The 26,407-nt window shown below is 40.2% G+C and overlaps 1 protein-coding gene across 1 annotated transcript in view; it reads right to left on the minus strand.

Annotated features, from left to right (window-relative positions):
- Window positions 1–359: 359 nt before the first annotated feature.
- lekr1 (leucine, glutamate and lysine rich 1) overlaps window positions 360–26,407 on the minus strand; it is an 89,854-nt gene continuing 63,806 nt past the window's right edge. Inside the window, exons 9-12 of the mRNA XM_034114615.1 lie at window positions 17,313–17,388; window positions 11,527–11,691; window positions 9,573–9,755; window positions 360–931 (exon numbers count right to left, since the gene is read on the minus strand). Of these exons, the coding sequence (XP_033970506.1) occupies window positions 566–931; window positions 9,573–9,755; window positions 11,527–11,691; window positions 17,313–17,388 (790 nt within the window). The 3' untranslated portion in view covers window positions 360–565. The remainder of the gene's footprint in view (window positions 932–9,572; window positions 9,756–11,526; window positions 11,692–17,312; window positions 17,389–26,407) is intronic.

Genomic DNA, 26,407 nt, shown 5'->3' on the forward strand with positions numbered 1-26,407 from the left:
TGTGTCTGTGGGATCCTGTGCGTGCCACTGAGACTGCGTGAGTGGAGGTTGTGAGAAAACAAGTGCATGTCTGTCAGAGAGTGTGTGTCTGGGGAGTTTACCAGTAGTGGATTAAAGTGTGTGTTTATGTGTAGATATGATTTGCGTGTGTGTGTGACTTTCAGAGTAAGCATTCAGAGGGATATTTACGGTTGGTGAAGATGTTTTTCATTTGCATGTGTTCTGGCACATTTGTGTTTTTATATTTGCATCGTTTCTGAAGCTGCAGCGTGTTTCTGCTATTGGAAGTGTTTTGGGCCGTTGTAGCGCGTTGTCACCTGTCAGCAACTGTAGATATTTGCCTAAATTACATGCTTTATTCAATTCTAAGGGAAGAATAAAAACACAGTTAAAATACAGCAATAATATGAAAATACTTTCAAAATGAAAGTTCAAAACAACATTACAATTGTGTTTTTTTGAAAAGCTATTTAAATCACATACAGTGCTTCATTTATTCCCCTGTTTTCCCCCTTCCTCCTCCTCTCTAAACTGACCTTATGTTTTAATGTCCTATATTCTGACTTCACTGTGCTGCTGGCTTCAGTCTGGGCAGCGTCCCCTCCCGTCTTTTTTCCCCACCACTTTTCCAACATGGAAAGCTCCTCTCCGCCCCTCCTCTATCCGTGCCCCGGCCTGTCTCTTTGTCTGTGACGGCAGGGGGGGGTCGCAGTGTGTTTGGGGAGTTCAAAGAGCGATTAGGAGCCACCCGGGTCTGACTCTGCCTGCACCCCGGGGGAGTTTGTCTCCCTGTGAGGTGAGATCTGGGGGAGTGCTGATGAGACGCTGGGGATCGCAGCCCCAGGAGCTCCTCCTGAGCTTCAGACAGAGCAGCCGTCAGCCCCCCCCTCTCCTCACACTCCCTGCTCACCGTCTCCTGGAGTAACGCCACCTGGAGGGTCATAAGAGAGTAGTATTTCAGCAAGTCATCTAGTGTATTAAACCTTACTAAAACAATAATACAATTCCTTTAAGATGAAAGCAGGCAACTTCTGCTATTGTCAGTCTAAAGAAATAGGTAATTGGTTTGGGAAATAAGCACATAGAGTGGTGAAGGGATAATGTACTTTTGAAGGCCGACCTGAAAGTTAGTATTATAAAAGGCTCCTTCGACAAAAAGTAATGGCATTTTTCCATTGGACTTCGGAATATTGCAGAAAAAAAGCTCTGTGGCACACATGTTTATGATACTTACACGTTTTGTTCATCAGGATAATCTCCACATATTAACACCACTCTGTGATTTTTGAAGCGTAAATGCAATCGGCAGATAAAGCTAAGGATAGGCTATAAAGGAACTAAATCACGGTCACATGACTTCACGTCACCACCGCTAATCTAAAGGCGGCTAATGTTGGGCTATAAAGGAACTACAGCACGGTCACATGACTTCACGTCACCACCGCTACGCTAAAGGCGGCTAATGTTGGGCTATAAAGGAACTACATCACGGTCACATGACTTCACGTCACCACCGCTAATCTAAAGGCGGCTAATGTTGGGCTATAAAGGAACTACATCACGGTCACATGACTTCACGTCACCACCGCTAATCTAAAGGCAGCTAATGTTGGGCTATAAAGGAACTACATCACGGTCACATGACTTTACGTCACCACCGCTAATCTAAAGGCGGCTAATCTAAAGGCGGCTAATGTTTGGCGTGAGGACGTTTAGGCGTGTCATTTAGAAACCTCAGTTTTTATGACACAGAGAAGTTTCAGACATTCACCTGTGGGGTATTTACTAAAGTATTTAATGTTGTAGAACATGTGCTTTCCTTTCTAAAATAGCTGGAGCTGAGAGGTAAACATGTGATGCATTATATTGTTTAAATCTCCAGGTGTACTGACAATTAAAGCCTTGCTCACTGAATGAAATCGGGTTAAAACCAACTGCAGCTCCTCTTATCTGACAGTCAGACAGAGAAAAGAAAAGCAGCTCACTTCAAGTATTGAGATAAAGTGGCCCTTCGTATCTCTCTCATCACTTTACATGCATGTCCTACCAAGATGGCGCACAGCCATAAACACTGCTCACTGGCTCAGTTAATTATAAACACGTGCCATTTGAATACTTTACGTCATTTGGACCATCTGCTGTTTGATAACAGACTTGTGCTGTATGCAACCCAAAATGGTTTAGTGAGACTTTAAAATACTAGAATTTAACAGGAACGTATCGATAGTTTCAGGCAGATTCAAGTTGGCAGTCTGAATGGGCAACCAAATATACAGTATCTGACACTCTGCAAATCAAGTCATTAGCTCAAACATTTGGCACATAATATTATTTTAAAGGGGGCATACTGTATCATAAAACTTCTCACTTGTTCAGCGCATTTGCACTAACATTTGAGTACATCTTGTAGTCAGTTTTTTGTGGGTTGGTCAGAGTCAGTGGTCGAAGTATTCAGATCCTTTACCTAAGTAATAGTACCAATACGACCCTGTTAAAATACTCCATTCAAGTAAAAGTACGGTATTGAGAATTGTACTAAGGTGCAGTATCTATTGGCGCATTTCCACTGCAGCGCGTAGTACGGTTTAAGCGTGCCGTGCCAAACCGGCCCGTTTTTGGTTGCGTTTCCACTAGGCGTAGTTCCGGCTAGCGGGTACTTTTTGACAGTTTCTGGCTCTCCAAAATCGTGGTTCTTTCCGGGCCAACAACCGGGCTGAATATGCTAAACTAGTGAGAGAATCGCTGGCAAGGGGGCTACAACTACAACAAAATGAACATATTTTACCGTGATTTAATTAAATGTAAAAACCATGAATTAATGCTTTGACAAGTCTGCAGACAGACGGCAGGTGAAAAACCTTTTAAAATGTGTGTTTTCTGAATGGAGATCGGCTAAGCTAACGTTGTATATGCTCCGTCCACACTCACAACAACGGCCTATACAGACATAAATAAACCAGCGACTGTATTCGCCATGACACAGGCAGTCTGTGGTTTGTACTTGTTTAACTTTTGTCTAGTTTCTGAACAGATATGAGGAGCTGTGAGCTCTGAGGGCTAACAGCTAACGGCTGATGTTGTTTCTGTGGTTCGCATTGAAGATGACGTCACGGCTCCGCCTACACTGTGTTACTATAGTTACTACCCCAGCTACTAAACTGTAATGGAAACGCAGCATAAAGTGAGCCTGGCCTACCAAGGCCTAACTATACCGTACTAAGCCGTGTGAGGCCCTGCAGTGGAAATGCGTCATATGTATGATCACTAAAATCATAGCCCTTGTGTTGCTAACTTCCAAGTCGGCCTACAAAAATATGTCTTCCCTCCTCCGCTCTTAAACTAGGTCAGTAAAGATGAAACTAAAATAAAGTGTTCTTAAGCACAGCATGGGCCCTTATCATTTGTGAGCTTTACTATTCTGGACAGGCATTCAGCGTTCAGCACTGCATCAGTTTTCACCAGTAATTTGGCGTTTATCTGAGATGTGACAGTGAGAACAGCTCCCTGTGTGTAGCTGTCATGCCGGATGATTACAGGCTCAGGGATGATCCAAAACACATGTTGCTTTAATGGGCGTTGTGTGTGTGTTTCTGCGGGTTTCAAAAATATGGATCTCTCTTCTGCCAGGTGATAAACACTGTATGAGTGTTGGAGGAACACTGGGAACTTGACTGTGTAAATATAGATCTATCATGTGTGCGTGCTGAAAAACATACAGTAAATGTGTGTTTACTCCTGCTCATATTTGGCGTATGGTTTTCTTTTATGTGTGTGTAATTGTCGACATATGTGTACGTGTTAATGGGTGCCCCACTATATCATATGTTCCATGTGCAGCGTGTCACGCCTTATACCGCTGTATGCAATTACAGTGAGAGTGTGTGTGTGACCGTTTGCACACATGTGTTTGCAGACTTCCTTTTCTGTGTGCAAGGCTCAGAGTGCAAGGCTCCTTCCTCCCTGTTTATATGCAGGCATGTGTTAGATCCTGCATGTGTGTGTGTGTGTGTGTGTGTGTGTGTGTGTGTGTGTGTGTGTGTGTGTGTGTGTTGCATGCCAGTCTCGAGAAAGACAGCCATCATTAGGGGCTCCCAGTGAGAGCAGGATTACAGGGCTATTAGATGGAAGTCACACGCAGCAGACCCACAGAGCCCCTGCTTTTAATCTAACACTGTAAACCACATTCCAGTGGCGACACACACAAACACACACACACACACACACACACACACACACACACACACACACACACACACACACACACACACACACACACACACACACACACACACACACACACACACACACACCACACACACACACACACTAACTAAATTGTACGGTAGATGCTTCTAGGCTTGCAATAAGAGGGACACACACACAGTACTTTTTGACCTTGCATGTGTCATATGACCGCAGTGCAGTGAAGGTCAGGCGTCTTTTCCCCCAGACACACTGACCTTTCCTCTTGTCCTGGTTCAACTGCAACAAAGCCAGAGAGAGAGGGAGGGGAGGAGGGGGGAGACAAGACCAGACAGAGAGAGAGGAGGCAGACACAGAGAAACAACATAAAGAAACTAGAAGAGAGAAAGAGTAAGGGTGGGGCAGAGAGAAATTAGGAAAGCAGTGACGGAGGAGAGGGATCAGACTGAATGGAGAATCATCAGTGTGTGTTTGGGTGTGTACGATTACCATACTTGCCAACCTTGAGACCTCAGAAATCGGGAGCATTTCCAAAACCACCGCGGGGGGGGGGGTGCTAGTGGATCGCCGGAGCTGTATTAGATTAATATTAACATGCTTATTGTAGTTGTAAGTGCACTGCCTTGCGGCCTGTAGCACCATGTGTGTGGGCTGGACCTGTATTTTACAGGAAAGGAGTGAGCAGAGGGTAGAATTGTCGATTCTTGTTCTGTTTGCTGTGACTATCTTCCTCACCCTCTCAGACTTTCAGTTGCGCGCGCTACGCTACCATGGAAACCAAACAATGGTGTAGCTGTATTAAAGTCCGAGTGGAAACAGTCCTGAGTAAATCTGATTTTGTCAGAAATCGGGAGAAATGCGGGAGAAATATGACCCCGGGAGGAAACCGGGAGAGGGCAATGAAATCGGGAGGGTTGGCAAGTATGACGATTACACACTTTTTTTAAATTTCAAACCTAATCTCTGCGTTGTGTCAGCCATTGAATGACAAGATGTAGGTACTAACGACACTGTAAAACAAATCACTGTAGCACTGATAATAAAATATAAAAGTCTGCATTTCATGTTCTGCTTATTTTCAGGTTCATATTAATATTATGTGCATCTACTGTGACATATTTTCATGCTTTAATGTTCAAAAAGCTCTTTATTTTTCTCATACTGCCTGTGTGAGCCTCCTTTTTTCACCCTCTGTCCTAAACCAGAGCCCAGTCTGCCCCATAAGCTTAATATGGCCTCATTAAAATCTCTTTTGAGGAGATTTTTGTCGGTCACATGAAAAATGAGTCTTTCGATGATTTGATCTTGAAAAATTGATTTGGCTGATACGCTTTACCACTTAATGATAAAAATGCCTTGACATTGCTGCAGTATCCTGGCAACTGAGCGATATCACAAGGTCATGATCAAAACCTGATTATCTCGAACCAACACACACACACACATCAAAAGATCAATACATCTTTTCTTAAGAACAGGGTGATAGAAGCTTGAGTTTGAATTAGATAAAAAACTGAGAGAGATCATTAAAGACAGAACTGAAAGACAGTGTTCTAAAGGCAAGACGGAAAGAAAGACAGAAGGAGAAATCAAAGGTCATCTTAAGAGATAACACTGACTGATCTGCTCTGTGCAGACACAGCACAGTAAAAATGTCTCTTTTAAATGAGATGTGAAGGAACAGAGAGGAGGGGTGGGGGGGGGGGAGCTGCTGTACTGAAGGTCTATGAATGACATGAAAGAGCATGTCAGCTGTGAAGTTGGCACCAGGTCACCTTGAACCTGCTGAACTCTACAGTATGTGGACCATGGATGTATAATGAGAACTGGATACAGCGTGGGAGGCGGGGCCTCATTCATTCCTATGAGAGTTGCTCATTCGCGCATGATGATAAAATGGCCCAACTTTTGAGAGAGCGAAACGTCACAGATTACCCGGCATGCCTGAAAAGTACCCGTATGTGCGCTCATAGCGCATGCGCAACTTTAACCATGCCCCCCAAAATGCTCGTTCACATCAAGCACGTCAATTTGCGTACACGTAACAGCACCGCACGTTCATGACAGCATGGTAATGGTTTGTTATTATGATAGATTTGATATTAACGAGGCGGCAGTTAGCAGCTAGCGGTTAGCTAGTAATTATGCTAATTTACACATCAATCGTTATGTACTTTTATATTACGCTGTAACAGGATCTAGTGATATCCAAGCAACAGAGCTTCATTTAGCATGAAAGAATTATTGCACTGTGTGTATATATATATATATATATATATATATATATATATATATATATATATATATATATATATATATATATATACACAGTGCAATAAGCTTCTTAGTGCAATAAGAAGCTACAGGGACGTTAATCTACGTCGGTAATATTAACTTTATTTAATACAACATTTACGGTACAAGATTTAATCTTGTAGTATAATATTTTACAAATGATGAATTACAGCAAACATGTGCAATATATCCATTATTACAGCTCCGTGGGCTGGCAGTAAGGCGATATGGGTCCGTACTCCGTTCTTATTGTACATCCATGGGTAAAGATAAACGCATGTACTAGTGCTGAACACGTAACATGAACGTGCCGGGCGGCGCGGTCCCGTGGGTTAGATGCGCGTTCATAATGCAGAGGGAAATAACTCGCAGAATAACGTTATTAGCACATTTTTACAACTTGAGGAACGAATGTTTTTAATAAGGGCTATACAAGTGTTCATACTGGGTAGTTTATTTAGTTTAAAAAAAATTATCCAACGATTTACAGACCACTCTTTCCCCATGTAAGTCAATGGGAAAAAGTGTTTCCGGGCCTGGCAACCAAAAGGAAGTGTAGTACCGCCGTTTGGCCAGCACGAATATTTTCATCTGAGTCCGGCGCACTTCCTGGGGGCTTGATGTGGACAGGCAGAGGGAGGCGTTCAAGAGACAGTGGGAGACCAGGATGTCGTTTTTCTACTGCATGGTACAGCACAACCTTTTTGGTTTTCTTTAGAAGTTGAGGATAGTGATAAGTACTTTATCTTGCCATCGAAAACTAACAACAACTTAAATGAGAAAAATACTAATTCATCCCTTTTCAAGCTTATTAAATCAACAACGGATTACATTTCTATGTGTAGTGTGAGAGGGTTTGGGTGTCAACATATTCCCTTATTATGAAGTAAAGAGGCAGGATACAGTTCATTAGGATTTGCTTTCAGATAGTGCAGAAAGTGTGTGTTTCTGTGTGTGTATCTGTGTGTTAGTGGTCAAACAGCTGAGACAGGCACTCATGTGTTAACACACAAAGACTGGGGTACAAACACACAGAAAAAGCCTAGCAAAGTCATTTTAGGATGCTCTCCTTCCTGTCCCCTCTTTGTTCATAATTAGCTTTTTCCACTCTCTTTCATTCACCCACACACTCTCTTTTCCATCCTTCCTTCAGCCGTCTCATCCGTCTTCCTGCCTCGCTCTTTTCACTTTTTTGTTTCACAATTTATTTCAGCTCCATTTGGATGCTGCTGGCACAGACATCCATCACTGCACACTCAGCTGCCAAAGCAAATATTAACTCTGTCTGTCTCTATGTCTCTATCTCTCCCCCATTTCAACTCTATCACTCAATCCCTCTCGCTGCGACCACACTTTCACAACCACACACACTCTTACTACCTTTAATCAAGCTCTGTTTGAGACGCGTTGGCACAGCAACACACCAATAGAATACATTTCAACACAAATCTGTCTTTGTTCTCACATGTACAGAGACAATGACTTAGGCCCAATCCAAACCCACCCATACCCACTCAGTGACAGAGTGAACTCCATGTTACAAACTCACACTAACAGCTGAAGGAGGTTCCTATCTTTGAGGTGGAGGGTGTAAATACAGTAGCAAGCTTTGGGACGAACTCCCCCCTCTCTGTCGGAAACAGGAAGTATCGTAACTTTTCATAACCGGGGAGAATAAGGATCTCTCAAGACAACGGTTCAGTTGAATACTCGATTCTGATTGGTCAATTTGGACATTCCAGAGGCTGATAATTTTTTCTAACAGACCGTTGCTAAGGAGAACAGACCGTTGCTAAGGTCAGTTTAACGTCACCCCTTTTCGTTTTCAGATCTGACATTTATGAGCTGCTTGGTTTTTGTTTCTGTAAATATACAAAACTCTACGATCAAATGCACACCTTTACAGTTCTCTAGACTAGATGCAGTTATATGATCGTAATTCAAATAAAATACAATGTAACCTTTAAGTTGTAAACATCAGTAGGACATTATTAAATGTTTGTCTTATTTTGCGAAGTTCACTAGTGAATGTTTGTAAGGAATTATTTGAACACATCGTGTTTCATGAGGGCCACAAACAGCGTTGCACTTCAGGTAGAGAAGCTGGTTAATAAGGGCTGATGCTGTTGATAACTCGCAGGTTTAATAACTTCCTGTTGAAGGACTTTATATATTCGTGTTAGAGGATTAATTAACTTCCTGTTGAAGGGTTTAATAACTTCCTGTTTTGGGGTTTTATAACTTCCTGTTGGGGGGTTTTATAACTTCCTGTTGGGGGGTTTTATAACTTCCTGTTTTAGGGTTGAATAACTTCCTGTTGGAGGGTTGAATAACTTCCTGTTGGAGGGTTTAATAACTTCCTGTTGGAGGGTTTAATAACTCCCTGTTTGAGTGTTTAATAACTCCCTGTTTGAGGGTTTAATAACGTCCTGTTGGAGGGTTTAATAACGTATTTTGGAGGGTTTAATAACGTCCTGTTTGAGGGTTTAATAACTTATTTTGGAGGGTTTAATAACGTCCTGTTTGAGGGTTTAATAACTTATTTTGGAGGGTTTAATAACGTCCTGTTTGAGGGTTTAAGAACTTATTGTGGAGGGTTTAATAACGTCCTGTTTGAGGGTTTAATAACTTATTTTGGAGGGTTTAATAACGTCCTGTTTGAGGGTTTAATAACTCCCTGTTTGAGTGTTTAATAACTCCCTGTTTGAGGGTTTAATAACGTCCTGTTGGAGGGTTGAATAACTTATTTTGGAGGGTTTAATAACGTCCTGTTTGAGGGTTTAATAACTTATTTTGGAGGGTTTAATAACGTCCTGTTTGAGGGTTTAATAACTTATTTTGGAGGGTTTAATAACGTCCTGTTTGAGGGTTTAATAAATTATTTTGGAGGGTTTAATAACGTCCTGTTGGAGGGTTTAATAACTTATTTTGGAGGGTTGAATAACTTATTTTGGAGGGTTTAATAACGTCCTGTTGGAGGGTTTAATAACTTATTTTGGAGGGTTTAATAACGTCCTGTTTGAGGGTTTAATAACTTCCTGGTTATTAGGGATGGAATTGGGCCTCACACACACCTCTTCTTGAAGTTCAGCGTTCCTCTCCGTCAGCAGCTGTAGTTCAGCTTCAGCTCGGCTCAGCTGTAGCGCCTCCTGCTGTTGGGAGTGCTGCATTTCCTGGAGTTTCTCCTCCTCTCGGCTCTTCCTCTCCTCCTTCAGCTCGTCCTGCAGTTCTTGTAGCACCTGCTCTCTCTCCTCCAACTGTAGGGGACATTTTAAAATCTGAAAACTTACGATTTCACTGTTAATGTTTGTTTTTTGTCAAAAAGAAACAATAGTAAGGCTTTGAATCTGTTCTTCATTCATTCATTGATTCTATTCATCGTCATATCACAAATATACAATAATGATACTTTTCAGCAATCTGTTTTTCTCTGACTCAGTCATATCTGCTGCTAAGATTACAAATCAAGATGGCATACATGTTACTGGACTTTAAGAGTTTTGTGTTATATTTTGGGAGCAAATTGTTTTATATGACCTTGTCTGGATTTCGCACAGGAAGTGTGTAAGAAGAAAACATGCAGTGCGAGACTTAGTAGAAGCTAAAGGGGTAGAGAAGTCCCAACACTACGGAAGAAAGTGTTGTTGTTATATAAAGGGGACCTATCATGCAAAATTCACTTTTTGATGTCTTTTATACATAGATATGTGTCCCCTGTGTGTCAGGGAACTCACGCAGCGTCAGAAAATAAAACCCTCTCTCTTTTCCTCCGTACCCAAATCTCTAAAAACGGGGGTACAACGGAGCTGATCCAGATTTGCGTCCGATATGACGTAATATCGGAAATGTAGGCTGGCTTTACACCCACGGCACTATGAGAAACGTTGCTATCAGAAACAATGCCCGACTGTTTTGGACGTAATATGGTCGGTGCATGTTTACATTAGCATCGCTAACACTCCGAGCTAACCTGTACTGGAGAGCATGTGTGTGAAGAAGCAGGAAATAAAAAGGAACTCACCTTGTGGTATAACCGGCAAGAGAGAAAGCCTTTGAGCTCCATACTGTTTCAGAAACAATCCTTGATAATCCATGATATGGCGTTTCATCACCGCAGTATTTAGTTTAGACACTAGCTGCCGGGTCCCGCATGAGCTCAGCCCCCTCCTTTTTTTTTTATCAATTCTTTTTATTAAAGCTTTATACCCCAAATCAGCACTTTTGAAACAGGAAGTGAAATAGAGGGATATGAGACATGACTAGAATGGGTGATCTGTTTGGTATTTTGAGCAAAACACATGTTTTTTATATATTTGTATATATCTGAGACCTATGCTATTGCCTCAAAATAGCATGATAGGTCCACTTTATATAAGTGAAGTGTTTCAAAACTTCCTTTGGTTTATTATACTGTATTTCTGTGTGTGTGTGTGAAACAGCAGGAAGCCAATTCACCTGATGTGTCATTGTTTCTGTTGTCTCACCCCCCACTGCCTGGATTTAATGGCTGTCCCTCTGTCTTTCCTCTCCTTCTTTATCCCCTCAGTACACACAGAGGCAGCAGGAGTAGCAGTAGTGATTTATCATAGTGTTTCCAATGATGCAGAAGGCATTTAAGGGAATAAATGGCATGTATGCATAATTAGATAAAAAAGACAGTAGCATCGCATGCAGAAATAAAGTGGAAAGTCCTCGGCATAAATTCCTGGAAAGCAGAGAGACTTCACACAGAGGGAAGTGAAGCTACAAAAGCAGAAGGGAGGACAATAAAGTGAAAAGCACAAAAAGAATCAATAAACTGAGTGACGCACATGGTCTGTCCAAATCTCTGCAACCACATTTATCTTCATGTCATCTCGTCTGATTACTTTTTAAAAAACGGTCATGAAGATTTAAAATAGAAAGGGGGGTATGACAGGAGATCTGGTGAGGAGGGCATGGAAAAATATATATAAATAAATAATAATATATAACTCATTGTGTTGTGTTCAGTTGTCATTTATATTTTCAGTAATAATGAACATGCACCTTTTGATGCAGCTGTGTGTTGTCCCGCTGGTGCTGTCGGAGCAGCAGTTGGTTCTTCTCCCTCTCAATGGTCAGCTCCAACTGCGCGTCCCTCAGAAACTCCTTCATCTGCTCCTTCAGGTGCAATGCATTCTGGGTCTTCTGGTCTTCTAGGGCTGCAGCCAGCTACAAAGACAAAGACAAAGGACATATCACTCTAAAATATCACTATGTAATGACAAGGCCATATAAAATACATAAAGGAGAGTAATGGATTACATACTCAGGAGACAAAATGTTTTAACTGTAATCCCTTATTAGCAGGATTGTGACTTTAAAAAAAACCCGATATAATATGAAGCATGTGCATTACAACACTTCACGAGTCTCACAACACAGAGTAAAACGAGTCTCTAATGAAACTATAGCTAATCTCTCAGTCCATCATTAAAAAATGACATCTAATGCTCATTTTCAGGTTCACATTTGTATTTTGTGCTTCTACTATGACATGGGGTTTTCCCTCCCACAAACCCCTTAAAACTGCTTGGTACAAAAACACTTGAAATGTGTCTCAAGAAAACGTTTTACATATTTGGCATTGTAATCTTACTCTTTAAAAAAAAAGTACGCTTCTTTAAATATCTTACATTTCAGGCTCTAGCCCAGGGGTGTCAAACTAAAATACACAGTGGGCCAAAATTAAAAAATGGGTACTAGTCGAGGGCCGGACTGGTTCAATGTTTATTGCAAAACTTATTGAAATGAACTTATTGCACATATTAAACCTGGAACTAACAAAGCTTAAATTATTGCCTATAAAAACAACATTAAACATTAAATAATCAGTTGCATTCATTTCTTATGGCTCTATCTGCAGCTTCATTTCTTATGATTACATTTCTCCTCAGGCCAACAACAGCTTCAAAAAAACAATTTCCCTCGAAGAAAAAACAAACATGCCCTGTTGTCGCAAGAAAGAAAGTGCAAAAGGAAACATCCATTAAACTCAGGTTGCTGCTCTGTGATGCTAGTTCAAGCCAGATACTTGGCATCTCATCTTGGGTGCAAGTTCATCAATGTTTGGGGTCAGGCTCTGAGCTGAGAAAACCCTCAGGATTGAGTGAAGGTGTGCGTGCAATATACCGGCGGGCCAGATCTAATAGTAATTAAAAATTATCCTGCGGGCCGAAATTAAATCCACCAAGGGCCTGATTTGGCCCCCGGGCCTTGAGTTTGACACATGTGCTCGAGCCTCTAAGTTGTTGTTCCATGTTGCGTTAATATTGCTGGTTCGAGCTCTATAGAGAAAGAATGTCTTCACCCTTTGATACTATATATGAGAGGACTGTGGTTGTGCAAAGCTTTCTCACATTGTGAAAAGGACAGCTGTGTGTGATTGGCCTTGTCATCGCACCCCAGCAGTCAGAAATTGAATTGTCAGGGACATAAAACTCCAGATTTGGCTGTTGAAAGAATGGGGCTGATGTTGCATGTGACATATTTTTAGTCCAGCTTGGCCAAGGCTACCTTTGTTTTTGGAACATCAGACTGAGCCTCAGTGCCATAGGATCATTGAGGGTGTGTGTGTTTATCTGTGTGTGCAATTATGTGTGACAAGACAGCGGTTGTGGGTGTCAGAGGATTGGCATGTGAAAAAGTGCATATTTCAGCATGTGCGTGTGTGAGCGATGGTTACAGTTTGAGAGAATTGCGTGTGTTGGATGAAATGAGAAAACACCACTTCCTCTTTGCTGGGTTGAGTTTACGTGTGAGGAGCTTGGATGGTTTGTCTGTGTGTATCCGTTAGTGTGTGAGAGTGTGCGTATGTATGTACACAGCTGCCATTTGTATTTAAAAAGTCACCACTTCCTGTCCATGGGTATATAAGCCAGGAAGCCCATAACGAACAATAACCCATATGGACGTGTGTGGGAACAATGTGCATACATCAGTTTTCAATGTGTAGTGTATGTTAGCGTGTTTGTGCTCAACTGCAGGGTTGGGGGTCCTGCAAGTAATTCCCAATTTCAAGAGACGTAACAGTAATCCGATTTTTTTATGTAACTTTAAGGGAATACAGATACCTTTTATTGTATTACGTAATCCCGTTACATAATCCACTACTTCCCAAGCCGGTTCATCTGGCATGTGGCATTTAAAGTACATTTGGCACAATATGCAACACAGTCTCACGGCATTTCGTGTTATAGTCACGAAATTAATCTATTGATTCGTGTTCACCAACACGATTTCGCCATTTTTTTCGTGTCACACAGAACGATTTTAAAAGCAATGTAAATAATAACAAATTAGAAGGAAAAACAGATTTAAAAAAATACAGATTTCAATATTCTGACACAGAACAATTTTAGAGGCAATGTATTTCTATTGGTAGTATGTTTCGTGCCTGCACCAAATAATAACAAATTAGAAGGAAAAAAAGATGACAAAAAATACAGATTTCAGTATTCTGAGGCTCTTTGCCCCATTTCTTTTCCTCGCGGACGGCAAAGAAACTCAGACATTATACAATTTAAAATAAAAGGGATAGGGTTAGGCTTACCCCTAGATTCCACCGGGTCCGTCTGTGGCGCGTTACGGGTGCGTTACGGGCGCGTTACGGGCGCGTTACGGCTGCGCCGCGGTGCTCACGGCGATCGCGGCCACTCTAGTCAATGGGTGCTATTCCACCACACGCGGCGCGTTACGGCTCAGAAGCGTCCCAGAAGCGGCTCGGCGCAGGGCTCCTCTAAAATTAGGATCGAATCCTATTTTTGTCGCGGCGCAGCCGTAACGTAAGGTCGGGCAGGCAGGAAGTGGAACTTTCAGAGCATATATAGCATATATATATAGATATATACACACACACAAACTCATTTTGCAGACCCTATCCCTCCGTAGTCTTTCAAGTAGGAGGAGAAATGCCAGCGTTCTCCTCCGGTTTACAGGCACTGTGTAAATTATATATATATAGAATAATTATTATGATGAATGCATTTTTTTACCACTAAAATACAGCAACACATCTTTGATTCATGTCGTTTATAACTGGAATATTACAGTTATTATTAACTTTGTCTGTACAAAGTAGCCTGTCCAGGAAATATGCCCAAATCAACAAAAACTGCGAGCCGGCAGGCAAGACGCTCCGCTTCTGAAATGCTTCTGAAACGCGCCTGGTAGGGTATGACGCCGGAGGAGGCCGGACCAAAACCGCAACGCGGCGCAGACGGACCCGGTGGAATCTAGGGGTTAGGGTAAGATATTGAGTAAGAACATGTTTTTATGAACCACAAAGCTTCTGGTATTCCAAGACCCGACCGGACAAAAAGACGTGTTGCAGGCACGAAACATACTACCAATAGAAATACATTGCTTTTAAAATCGTTCTGTGTGACACGAAAAAATTGCGAAAATCGTGTTGGTGAACACGAATCAATAGATTAAATTAATTTCGTGACTATAACACGAAATGCCGTGAGACTGGGTTGACATATGGGGTCAGGATAACAATAAAAAGCTGAACATAATTCTCTGTAATGTTATGTTACATTTTCTCTTTCACTGTGACCATAAATGGATTCTGTGATGAATTTCTGGGTTTAAATGTGTTTTTGCAGCATCATTTGGTCAATGGTTAAGACGAAGTACATGTCAACTGAAATACAGTTCTCAAACAGACTTTTAGGCCTGAGTTTAAGAGAACCATATAATGAAGTGATCATTTAGCCGCACTAGTATCACAGATTCCTAACCTTGTTGTGTCCACAATAAAAAAAATGAATGCATCAATAATCATAATCCAATAATCTTATATATATTATTCTGAAATGGGACATTAAGCATAACAATTACTTTTGGTACTTAATGTATATTGTGACGCCAATACTTTGGTACTTTTACTTCAGTGAGATAATAAATATTGGAAAAGTCACAAAAAAAAAAGTTAAAAAGTTAGTTGCACCTGTAGAAGTTATTTTGTAATATTTGTTATGATTGGTTTTGATTCCAAAAGATAAAAAATATTCTTCTTAACTATGTTCAAAGATGTTGTATTCAACTCATTCTCTTTGCTTGTTGGATAGGTTGCTAAGTAATTAGATATTTGGCGAACATTAGCTAGCTTTTAAAGTAGAAAGCTAACGTTAGCTAGCTAGCTGGTTAAGTAAATAGCTAACGATAGCTAGCTAGTTTGATAGCTAGTTAATGTTCGCTAGCCAGCTTGTTGGATAGATAACTGACATTCACTAGCAAGCTTGTTATAGTTAGTGTGTACTTGTATAGTTTTGTCATAGCAGAGACACTGCAGAGTTATAAAAAAGGTCCTCCTATGAGATCTTGGGCAATCTTCATATTTCATCCTTCCAGCCACTAACAAAGGATGGATGTGTTACTGTAAGGCCAATCCATTGGCACAGTGTAGCTGTGAATGATCCCAAATAATATTCAGTGTTACAATCAGCTAGCACTAAACCGGAACAACTAACATTTTTTAGTTAGTACCGAAAGTTTCATCATTTGTTTTATTGTTCGTTTTTTGTCTTTTTGTTGTGACACTTAACTACAGTAAGTCACTATGAAGCCAGACAGGCAGACAAGAGACATTTAACCCTGTTTGCCTAATAAAACACAGATTGGTTTAGTGTGTATGTGTGCGTGTTTACTTTATCTGCTGTCAAACAGACTGGTGGAGCCTCATAATCTTCTCCACATTGTGTGTGTGTGTGTGTGTGTGTGTGTGTGTGTGTGTGTGTGTGTGTGTGTGTGTGTGTTGGGATCCTCCCTGTTAAACTCCTCTGAACTGTGACAATGACTTGGATGCCGTCCTATTTACTCCAACAGACTGGAACTAAATGTCTGACAGTCACACGCTAACACACCCAAAGTGGCTATGAGCAATGTTTTGATTTGTTTTAGCTCATCAAAAATAATTAAAACAACATTACATCTATAGACCATTTAAAGCAACATCTAGTAACTCTGGTGAAAGCTTTAGTTAATTATAAGGATGTCTGGGTCGTATTATCTTTTAGATGATTCAGTTGCACTGAGTACCATTCCTGTAATGTTGGACAAAATTAAAATTAGCAGGCAATTTCTTTTTTGGGCAGATACTAATCCGACTCCCAGGATGTAAACTGTGTGTATAAGCCTGCCATCGGCCAGACCGAAACAAAGTGTGGAGATAAGTCTGGTTGCTAACTTGAGTGTGTGTTTCCAGTGTTTAATTCAGGCTTGGGGAGTAACAGATTACATGACACAGGATTACGTATAACGTTATCAGGATTTAGAGAAAAAAGTAACTGTATTCATTACAGTTAGATAAAAAAAAGACTGCTCGCAATCATAAAAATAGTTACCAACTAGGAATTTCACCTGAAGGCCTACGAAATTCACTTTTTAAAGAGGCCCTAAAGAGGCCCTATTCTGCTTTTTGTGGTGTTCACTATGGAACACTCGCGCTCTGTGATGCTAGTTCAAGCCAGATACTTGGCATCTCATCTTGGGTGCAAGGTCATCAATGTTTGGGGTCAGGCTCTGAGCGGAGGAGACCCTCATGATTGAGTGAAGGTGTGCGTGCAATATACCGGCGGGCCAGATCTAATAGTAATTACAAATTATCCTGCGGGCCGAAATTAAATCCACCAAGGGCCTGATTTGGCCCCCGTGCCTTGAGTTTGACACATGTGCAGTAGAGGAACAAAATACAGATATGAACCAATTGCTATATATACATGATCATACATTCTTTTAGGCATCCATGTTGATTCCACATTACATTACAAGTGTTGGTGATGATTTACCCCTGACTTTATTTGTTGTCTGCAGTCTTCCTCCATCTTGGTCAGGACTGTGCTATGGGACTTTATCAACATCTCCCTGTAAACACACACACACACACACACACACACCACACACACACACACACACACACACACACACACACACACACACACACACACACACACACACACACACACACACACACACACACACACACACACACACACAACACACACACACACACACACACACACACACACACACACACACACACACACACACACACACACACACACACACACACACACACACACACACACACACACACACACACACACACACACACACACACACACACACACACACACGTAAAGAGCAAGATGTGAAACCATGTTTTAATAGTAACTGCCCAAGGACCAAAAAACTAATTCCCCGACGTGATTCAGCAGCTGTCAACAGTCTTCCTTCCATCTGTTCCTAAAACCATTACTGCTCCAGTGTGAATGCCTTAAGATGCCCATATGAGATCAGATCACATGTTCACACACATTGGCTGCTTTAGCTTCTGGAGGAAATGCACAAAAAAACCACAACAAATCCATATGTGCTAAAAAAAAAAGGCTTGAACACATCTTTAACAAAAAGATAACATGCAGTGACATGGCATGAGATATGAGTATTCACATTCAGCGGGTAAAATAAGTGTAAAAGGCTCACACACACACACACACACACACACACACACACACACACACACACACACACACACACACACACACACACACACACACACACACACACACACACACACACACACACACACACACACACACACACACACACACACACACACACACACACACACACACACACACACACACACACACACACACACAATTACATTAAGCATTTTTACCAAGCAGCACTTTCTGCAGTTGAATAAGTAAGTAAGCCAACATCACATCTTAATCTGTCACGATGTGAGAGGCTCTGATAATATTTACACATGCTTTTTCCTTTTTGATGATCCTCTCAGCATGTCAGGTTGCATAAATAATTTTTTTAACAGTCTCTGGGGAAAGAGGAAGGGGAAAAACATATCCTCAGGAAACAGAAAGATGGAGTTGAGATTCGGAGAAAGGGTGAATTTCATTGATTTGTCTATCTTTGTCTAATATCAGCAGCTGGTCCAGCTGATAAGATTTGAAGCAGCCTAATCCTGCCAGAGACAAGTTAAGGAACTACGTTTACTATTTATATTTATACAGTAAGAGTTGGTGAAAAATACATTATTTTGAAGGAGATCTCAATGAATATATGTAGGCGTATGCACACAACAATTCAATACAGACAGAGCAACATTTCTCGATGAGAAAAAGAAAGACCTTTTTGAACATAAAAGCATGTGAACATGTCACAGTAGAGGCACAACATATAAATACCAACCTACATAGTCCTAGCCTAATATAATATGGAAATGTTCTATCCTAAATATCTCAGTTTCTTCTTTTCTAATATCTCATTGCTCTGCTGTCTTACATTATACACTTAATTAAAGAACATCTTATAGATATTTATTTTCTCTTGTGTTCATCTGCATTGCATTTGATATTGAGGTAATAAAGTCAAGTAACGGAAAAATTGTGAACTGTGTGTGTGTGTGTGTGTGTGTATCTGATGGTAGAGAGGATGATCTGCAGTATTATAAAGAGCAGCACCTACATTCCTTCTCTTCCTAGTCACGGCAGACACAATATTATTCACTCCACTGGCTCTGGCTAATCACATCAGCCGACACACACACACACACACACACACACACACACACACACACACACACACACACACACACACACACACACACACACACACACACACACACACACACACACACACACACACACACACACACACACACACACACACACACACACACACACACACACACACACACACACACACACACACACACACACACACACACACACAGCCATGCATGAACGCTCCCCAAGAGTTGCAAGTTTGATGCCAAGATCCTAAGACTCCTGCAGCTCATTTACATGGAGTCAGAGGAGATAAAAAAAAGGCTGTTGCTGTTAAACAAGCATTATGAAACTATCCACCAGAGAGAAAACATGTCTGAAAGATGCTGTGTGTAATAGTTATGTGGCACGCTGCTCTTCTTTAGGGATGTTTTCGGGTCAGATGAGATTATATTCACTTTCATCACAGAAGTGGAGAGTTAACAGGTATAACACATGAGTTAAACATGTAATAAAATACAAATAAAATATATACATATCAACAGTTTGGATATACTGTATATCAAGAGTACCTAAAGAATATATAATATACAAATTCTGAATAAGTAAAAAATATTCTTCAATAGACAAATCTACTACCAAAAAAATAGACATAAGATACTTAAAATACAATTGAATAGGAATAAACCTGATGGGGGAGGCGGAGCCAGGGGCGGACCAGGTGTACCTGCGCAGCAGAGAGACAGAGAAGACAACAGACAACACCCCCAAGTGATTTTTTTTTTTTTTTTTAAACCAAAACAATCACAACAATCAACTCAGTTGACAGACGCGCTCACGACTATGCTTGTCTTCACATACCACTCAGACCACACATCGAACAGGCAAATACCAGTCAAATCACACACAAAAAAAAACACTCGCAACCACTGCGACAATGCATAAAAAATACTCCACCACATCAATCCTTGACTTGTGTCACGCACCCTCTGCAAAAACCAAAAAAAAACACAAGGGGGCTGTGATTGGTAAGAACAGTGACACCTCAAAGTGGTTTAAAGCCAGAACCATAGCCAGTGAGGACCTGACATGGTCTCTTCACACCACCACCATCACCAAGAAAGCTCGACAGCGGCTCTTCTTCCTCCGCAGGTTGAGGAGGTTCAAAATGGATTCCAGGATACTCTGCAACTTCTACAGGTGCACGATAGAGAGTATCCTCACTGGCAGCATGACGGCCTGGTACGGCAGCTGCACCGACCTCGATCGTAAGGCTTTACAGAGGGTGGTGAAAACTGCACAGCACATCACCAGGACGGAGCTGCCATCCATGGAGGACCTGTACTCCCAGCGGCTCAGGAAGAAATCACTACGGATTATCAAAGACCCCCATCACCCCAGCCACAAACTGTTCTTTCTGTTGCCGTCTGGCAGACGTTACCGCAGCATCCTGGCAAGGACAAGAAGATTCGGAGACAGTTTTCTTCCCGCGGGCAGTGAGACTGTTAAAAAATTGAACTGTTGAAACAACATCAAACATTCATCTGCTACTCAGTAGTATGTATCTAATACCTAATATATATATATCATTCCAATAACTTGTATATAGACTCATACTGCACTATTCCACATCATAACTTATTTCATTTTTATAACTATTATTATTTTTGTATTGCTCATGCTCTTATTGTTATTATGTTATGTTATTATGTTGCATTGTTGGAGAAGCCTGTGACATAAGATTTTCAACTGCATAATTACTCTGTAGCTATGTCAGATTGACAATAAAGAACCTTGAACCTTGAGTGCTTCCTTTTCGATGGTGGAACACACCCGCTGGTGGGGATTGAATTTCCCGGAGCGGTACGACACAGGGCGCTCCACTTCACGATCAGCTCCAATACATCTGCACGCTGCGCATCAGGCAAGCGTGCCAAATGAGACTCAACATTCACCAGAGTCTCCGCAGCGATCGGGGCCTACGAGGTGACAGGGGTGTCACTTTCAGCACTGGACAGCGCCACCACACAGGCAGCGACAGGGTTATGAACAGCCCCGGGGCAGCTACCGGACTTTTAAAAATAAAATAAATAAAATAAATAAAATAAATAAAATAAATAAAATAAATAAAATAAATAAAATAAATAAAATAAATAAAATAATAAAATAAATAAAATAAATAAAATAAATAAAATAAATAAAATAAATAAAATAAATAAAATAAATAAATAAATAAATAAATAAAATAAATAAAATAAATAAAATAAATAAAATAAATAAAATAAAATAAATAAATAAAATAAATTAAATTAATTAAATTAAATAAATTAAATAAATTAAATAAATTAAATAAATTAATAAATTAGTCATTAGTCATTAATTAATTAATTAAATGAGGAATGAGAAGAACACACACACTCGGGTCAGTTCAGGACATTACTATGTTTTTGTTTTTATTTCTAAAGCTCAAGCACTTTATGGGTTTTGCAGTTCGGTGGTAAGAAATCAAATAAAGTGAGGATTTGATGTTTTTCTAAAGCTGAATATATAAACTGCTGATGCACGAGTGCTTGTCAGAAATAATTCTGTCTCTGCGATTATTAAAAAAAAGTAGAACTCTGCAAAGGTAGAAGTTTAAATTTAACTTTTTTGTGTGTCTGTGTGTGTGTGTGTTGGCATGTGTGCGAGTGTGTGACCCCCCGGGGAGCATGAGCGTGCAAATTCAGCCCTCAGAAGGAGGTCTGGGGGGATTACAGGGAGGAATCTGGGAGCACTCTCTCATTCACTCACACGCCAGGCTGCTTTTAAGGACAGGCTAGTGTGTTGTGTGTGTGTGTGTGTGTGTGTGTGTGTGTGTGTGTGTGTGTGTGTGTGTGTGTGTGTGTGTGTGTGTGTGTGTGTGTGTGTGTGTGTGTGTGTGTGTGTGTGTGTGTGTGTGTGTGTGTGTGTGTGTGTGTGTGTGTGTGTGTGTGTGTGTGTGTGTGTGTGGCTGCTTCCTCATCATAAGGCACATTCCATTTTTTGACTTTATGCTGATACTATCTCCTCAATGAAAGCTGACTTTACTCCAAATAATACAGCGAAACCTAATTTCAAATAGTTATTGTGTGTTAATAAAGATCAGCTGACGTCATCTAATATATAACACAGATTTTAATAATATAACTCTGGAAAGAGGATTAAAATGTCAAAGTCAAGAATTTTCACCCACGCTTTCAAAACAGGAACTGACTGCCTTGTTAAAATGTGAATTTACAGCAAATGGACATTTATGACAAGTGAATAAAAACGGACACAATACAAATAAAAGAGACCCAGACAATGATGAAATAATATTTTCCAGGGTAGGGAGTCTTACTTTAAAATGTAATCTGTTACAATTACTAGTTACCTGTAAAAGAATGTAACCTAATCTGAGTACTGAGTTACTTTTGGATTACCTCAATAGGAAATGCAATTCAAATAAATCCAAGAGAAAATAAATATTAATAAGATGATTTTTACTGAAGTGTATAATGACACAATGAAACAATGTGACCTTAGAAAAGAAAAAAACAAGATATTTAGGATAAAAAATGTGTCCTCTGCTCAAAGATTTTATTCATAGGAAAACCTGCCTTTCAACACATGAGCACATACTACAGTTTAAAAAAGCAGAAATACAATCTGAGCTGACAGAAAATGCTCCATTTAAGTTTAATACACACAGTTAAGCTCACACACACTATTTTATGAACATATAGGTTCACCTACTGAATTAAAAACAGAACAAATGAACCAAAGAAAGTGAAAACCATGAAGCAGATTCAGGCAGTAGGTGTATTGATACACACTTAAAGTATTATCCTACAGAACAGTACAGTTTACAGAGAAGAAATAACATCTGATCCTTTTACAACAAATACAATATGCTCTTTTTTACTCACATTGTAATCCTGCAAGTAGTCCACATTTGTATGACTGTAAAAGTTATCAGATTTTTTTTGAAGTAACTGTAAGGGAATACAGTTAACTTTTTTTTGTATCCTGATAATACAGTTAGATGTAATCTGTTACTCCTGGTTAAGCCTCGGTGTTAAACCACTTCTCTGCATTGGGACAGAAGAGAGATCATAATTCCTGTCACATTCCTCTGCTGCCTGAAGACCACTTGAAACAAGTCCTCTCGTATTTAACAGATGGATGAGAAACCGCACAGATACTCCTGACCTCTCTTGACTTTTAAATCTTTTACTCTCTCCACTCTCACTCTCTCTGCTGTCTGCCTGTCTTTGACTTTGTGTCAGTTAAACTGAAACCACTGAAGCAGTGTTAGAGTAAGTAAAAACAGATACTATTTGAACTTTAAATACTCCATTACAAGATCAGAAGTAGAAGTATGAAGTATAGCTTTAAAAGGAAGAACTTAAGTAAAGTACAAATATGTCAAAAAAGTACTTAAGTACAATACTTGAGTAACTGTACCTAGTCACTTTCCACAGCTGAGTGTAAGCTGTCATCTTTCGTGTGTGTGTGTGTGTGTGTGTGTGTGTGTGTGTGTGTGTGTGTGTGTGTGTGTGTGTGTGTGTGTAGATCGTGTGCGCCCCTTCAACTCAGGCTGCACGCAAGAGACAGACAGTGTGTGAAGTAACCGCGGCGACCACAGTCACGATCTCCATCCTCCCCTCCCCACCCTGACTCCCACCCTCTCCCTCAGCCTCCTCCCTTCTTTTCTCCTTCATTTCATGCTTCTAGTTATACTCCTCCTTGTCTTTATTACACAGTTTAGTTGAATACTCGATTCTGATTGGTCGATTTGGACATTCTGTGGTCTGCACATTTTTCGCTAGCAGACTGTTGCTAAGGAGGACGCTCTGATCTATGTGCAGTCGTATCAATCCACAGAATGAAGTCCGGACAATTTAATGTCGTCTGTTGACAACAAATATTAGTTTTCCTCCATCAGAAAACACAGTGGAATACTTTTTTAATATTTATTTTTATATTTGTGAAGAGCAGGAAACGTTGGACTCATGTTGGCTAAACTGTCCCCAGTAAAGGAAAGAAGGAAAGAGGTTAAAAGACAGAGAGCTGGACGTCAGATAAATTAAGAGAAGAAGACAGACAGGAAGTAAACACTAACCGGAACAACAGAAGAAGACGGACAAGAAATACACACTATCAAAACAAAATCGTTTAAAATCAATATTGTGAGTCCACTTATTGGTTCAAGTAGCGTGTACTAAGAGGGATAATGTGCAGCGAGGTGGAAAAAGAACACTGACAGGACAATCAGGTCTCCTTACTACAGAAACACACACACAATGACCGTTAGCCCTCCAGCCACTAAGCCCAGTTCATCTGAGGACAGACATGCCTCTGTGTCTCTTTGTGTTCAACCAAGCTTTTGACATTTATTCACAAAATGAATTCAACTGGAAAAAATATTTCAGCCTCGAGGGACAAGCTTTCATTTTCAGTGAAGTCTTCGCATTTAAATATTTGAGGATTACCTTATACTTCTGCAATTTGTTGGGAGTTAAATGGCTCATACATTTTTTTTTTGACAGTATATTAAAAGATAGTTCGACATAATAAACCGACTTTGATTTCATTGCTTTTTTTTGTCCTCGCCAACAAGGAAGTAATTACAACAGATGGTGAGATAGACTGTACAAGACAATAAAGTAATGGTAAAAAACATTTCCTATGTGAGGCCAACCCTATGATGAATAATAATAATAATTGTTTTTGGATAATTTAACATTTATTTTCTTGCCGTTTTGTTTATAGTAAATTATTCATTGTTTAGTGTAATTTATTTTAGTTAATTAAAGTAATTCTTAATGCTGAAGGCAGTTGTGGGAACTGGGTGATTAAGGTATGTATTAAGGTATGTATTGGAGACAGGTGGAGGTGGGATTGGAGCACCAGAACGGGCAAATGTTTTTGAACCACAGGCCACAGAAAAGGCATCGGGGGAAAAACCGTGTCATTGTACTGTTTGATATTGAATCATCTGAATACAACTGCACACAACGACGTTCTTGCCTGGACTTTAGGATATTTTTTCCTAAGTAAGATTTGTACAGTGTATTAGTACTTTTCTCAAGTAAAGGATCTGAATACCACTGGACACAAGTAGTAAAAAAAAATATAACAGAATAAAGTAATAACATGGATAAACACCCGTAAATGTGAGGCTTTTAACCCTTAGATGCACGAGTGACTACACTCTTCCATAAGTGGGTCAAAAAGGACCCGTATTAGAATAATGTGTTTTTATGCCATTTTTGTCATTTTGGTTAAGAAAAATCACTTGTATAATATTTAGTATTATATTTTGGTTCACACTAGAAATATTTTATATTTAATTTTTCTCAATTTTTATAATTTTAGATTTTTTTTTTAGATTTTGAAAAAAAACGTTTTGAACATATTGATGCAAAGATCTCCGCTATTCTGAGACCCTCACAGTATTCCAGTCCCTTTTCAAAACTCCTCTCTTCTCCTCTTGTCTACTCATAGCCCACCCCCCATCAATCCATGCCGGTTGATCAAGTTTGATAGTCCTATACCCCCCACCCTAACCTTCCCTTATATTGTAAAGCGTCCTTGAAAAGCCCTATAAAAATATAATGTATTATTATTATTATTATACTGACAGGTATCAGATCTTGCTGTGTAAAATAATCTTCCTGAGAGGTGGCACTTGTGATGTAATATGAAATGATAAAAAAATGTAATTACAAAGATACTCTAAGAAAACCACCTCACCGGGTCAAAAAAGACCCACTTATGCATCTAAGGGTTAAGCAGTGTGATCCGGCCACACAGGGAGACACCTCACATAAAGCCTGGGCAGCGCTCCCAGCTCCATTAGATCCACTCCCTCTGCTCTCAGAGAGACACAGGCTCTCTGCTTCAGCACTGTCGAGAACACATTCACAGAATTCCTGCCTGCACTCACCCCGTGTCCTCTCAGACACAAAAGACTTGTAAATATTTAACATTAACAGAACTAAACAGTCTATTTCCTGACCAGAGACTCAGTACAGCCACTAGTCTGTGCTGGTGGTGTCACTGTTAGGAAAAACAAATCACTAAGGCTGCCTCACAGTTTTAGAGTTGGAACAAAAATACAGCATTCTATCTTTGTAGAAGTTATGATATGTCCACATTAGGGATTTATTCTCATTAACACATTGAAGTCTGAACAACTTCAGAAAACGAGAAATTGGACCATCGAAGGAGCATGTGAATGCACCATTAGCCTGAGTGGAGGTTGGAGTGCCATTTTAGTTTAGAGTTATAGGTAAAGAATCCTATTAAGATAAATAAAATAAGTCTTAACAAAATAGGTAGCTTGATTT

This window comes from Trematomus bernacchii, unplaced genomic scaffold (assembly GCF_902827165.1).
Source record: "Trematomus bernacchii unplaced genomic scaffold, fTreBer1.1, whole genome shotgun sequence".
NCBI classification, from domain to species: Eukaryota; Metazoa; Chordata; class Actinopteri; order Perciformes; family Nototheniidae; genus Trematomus; species Trematomus bernacchii.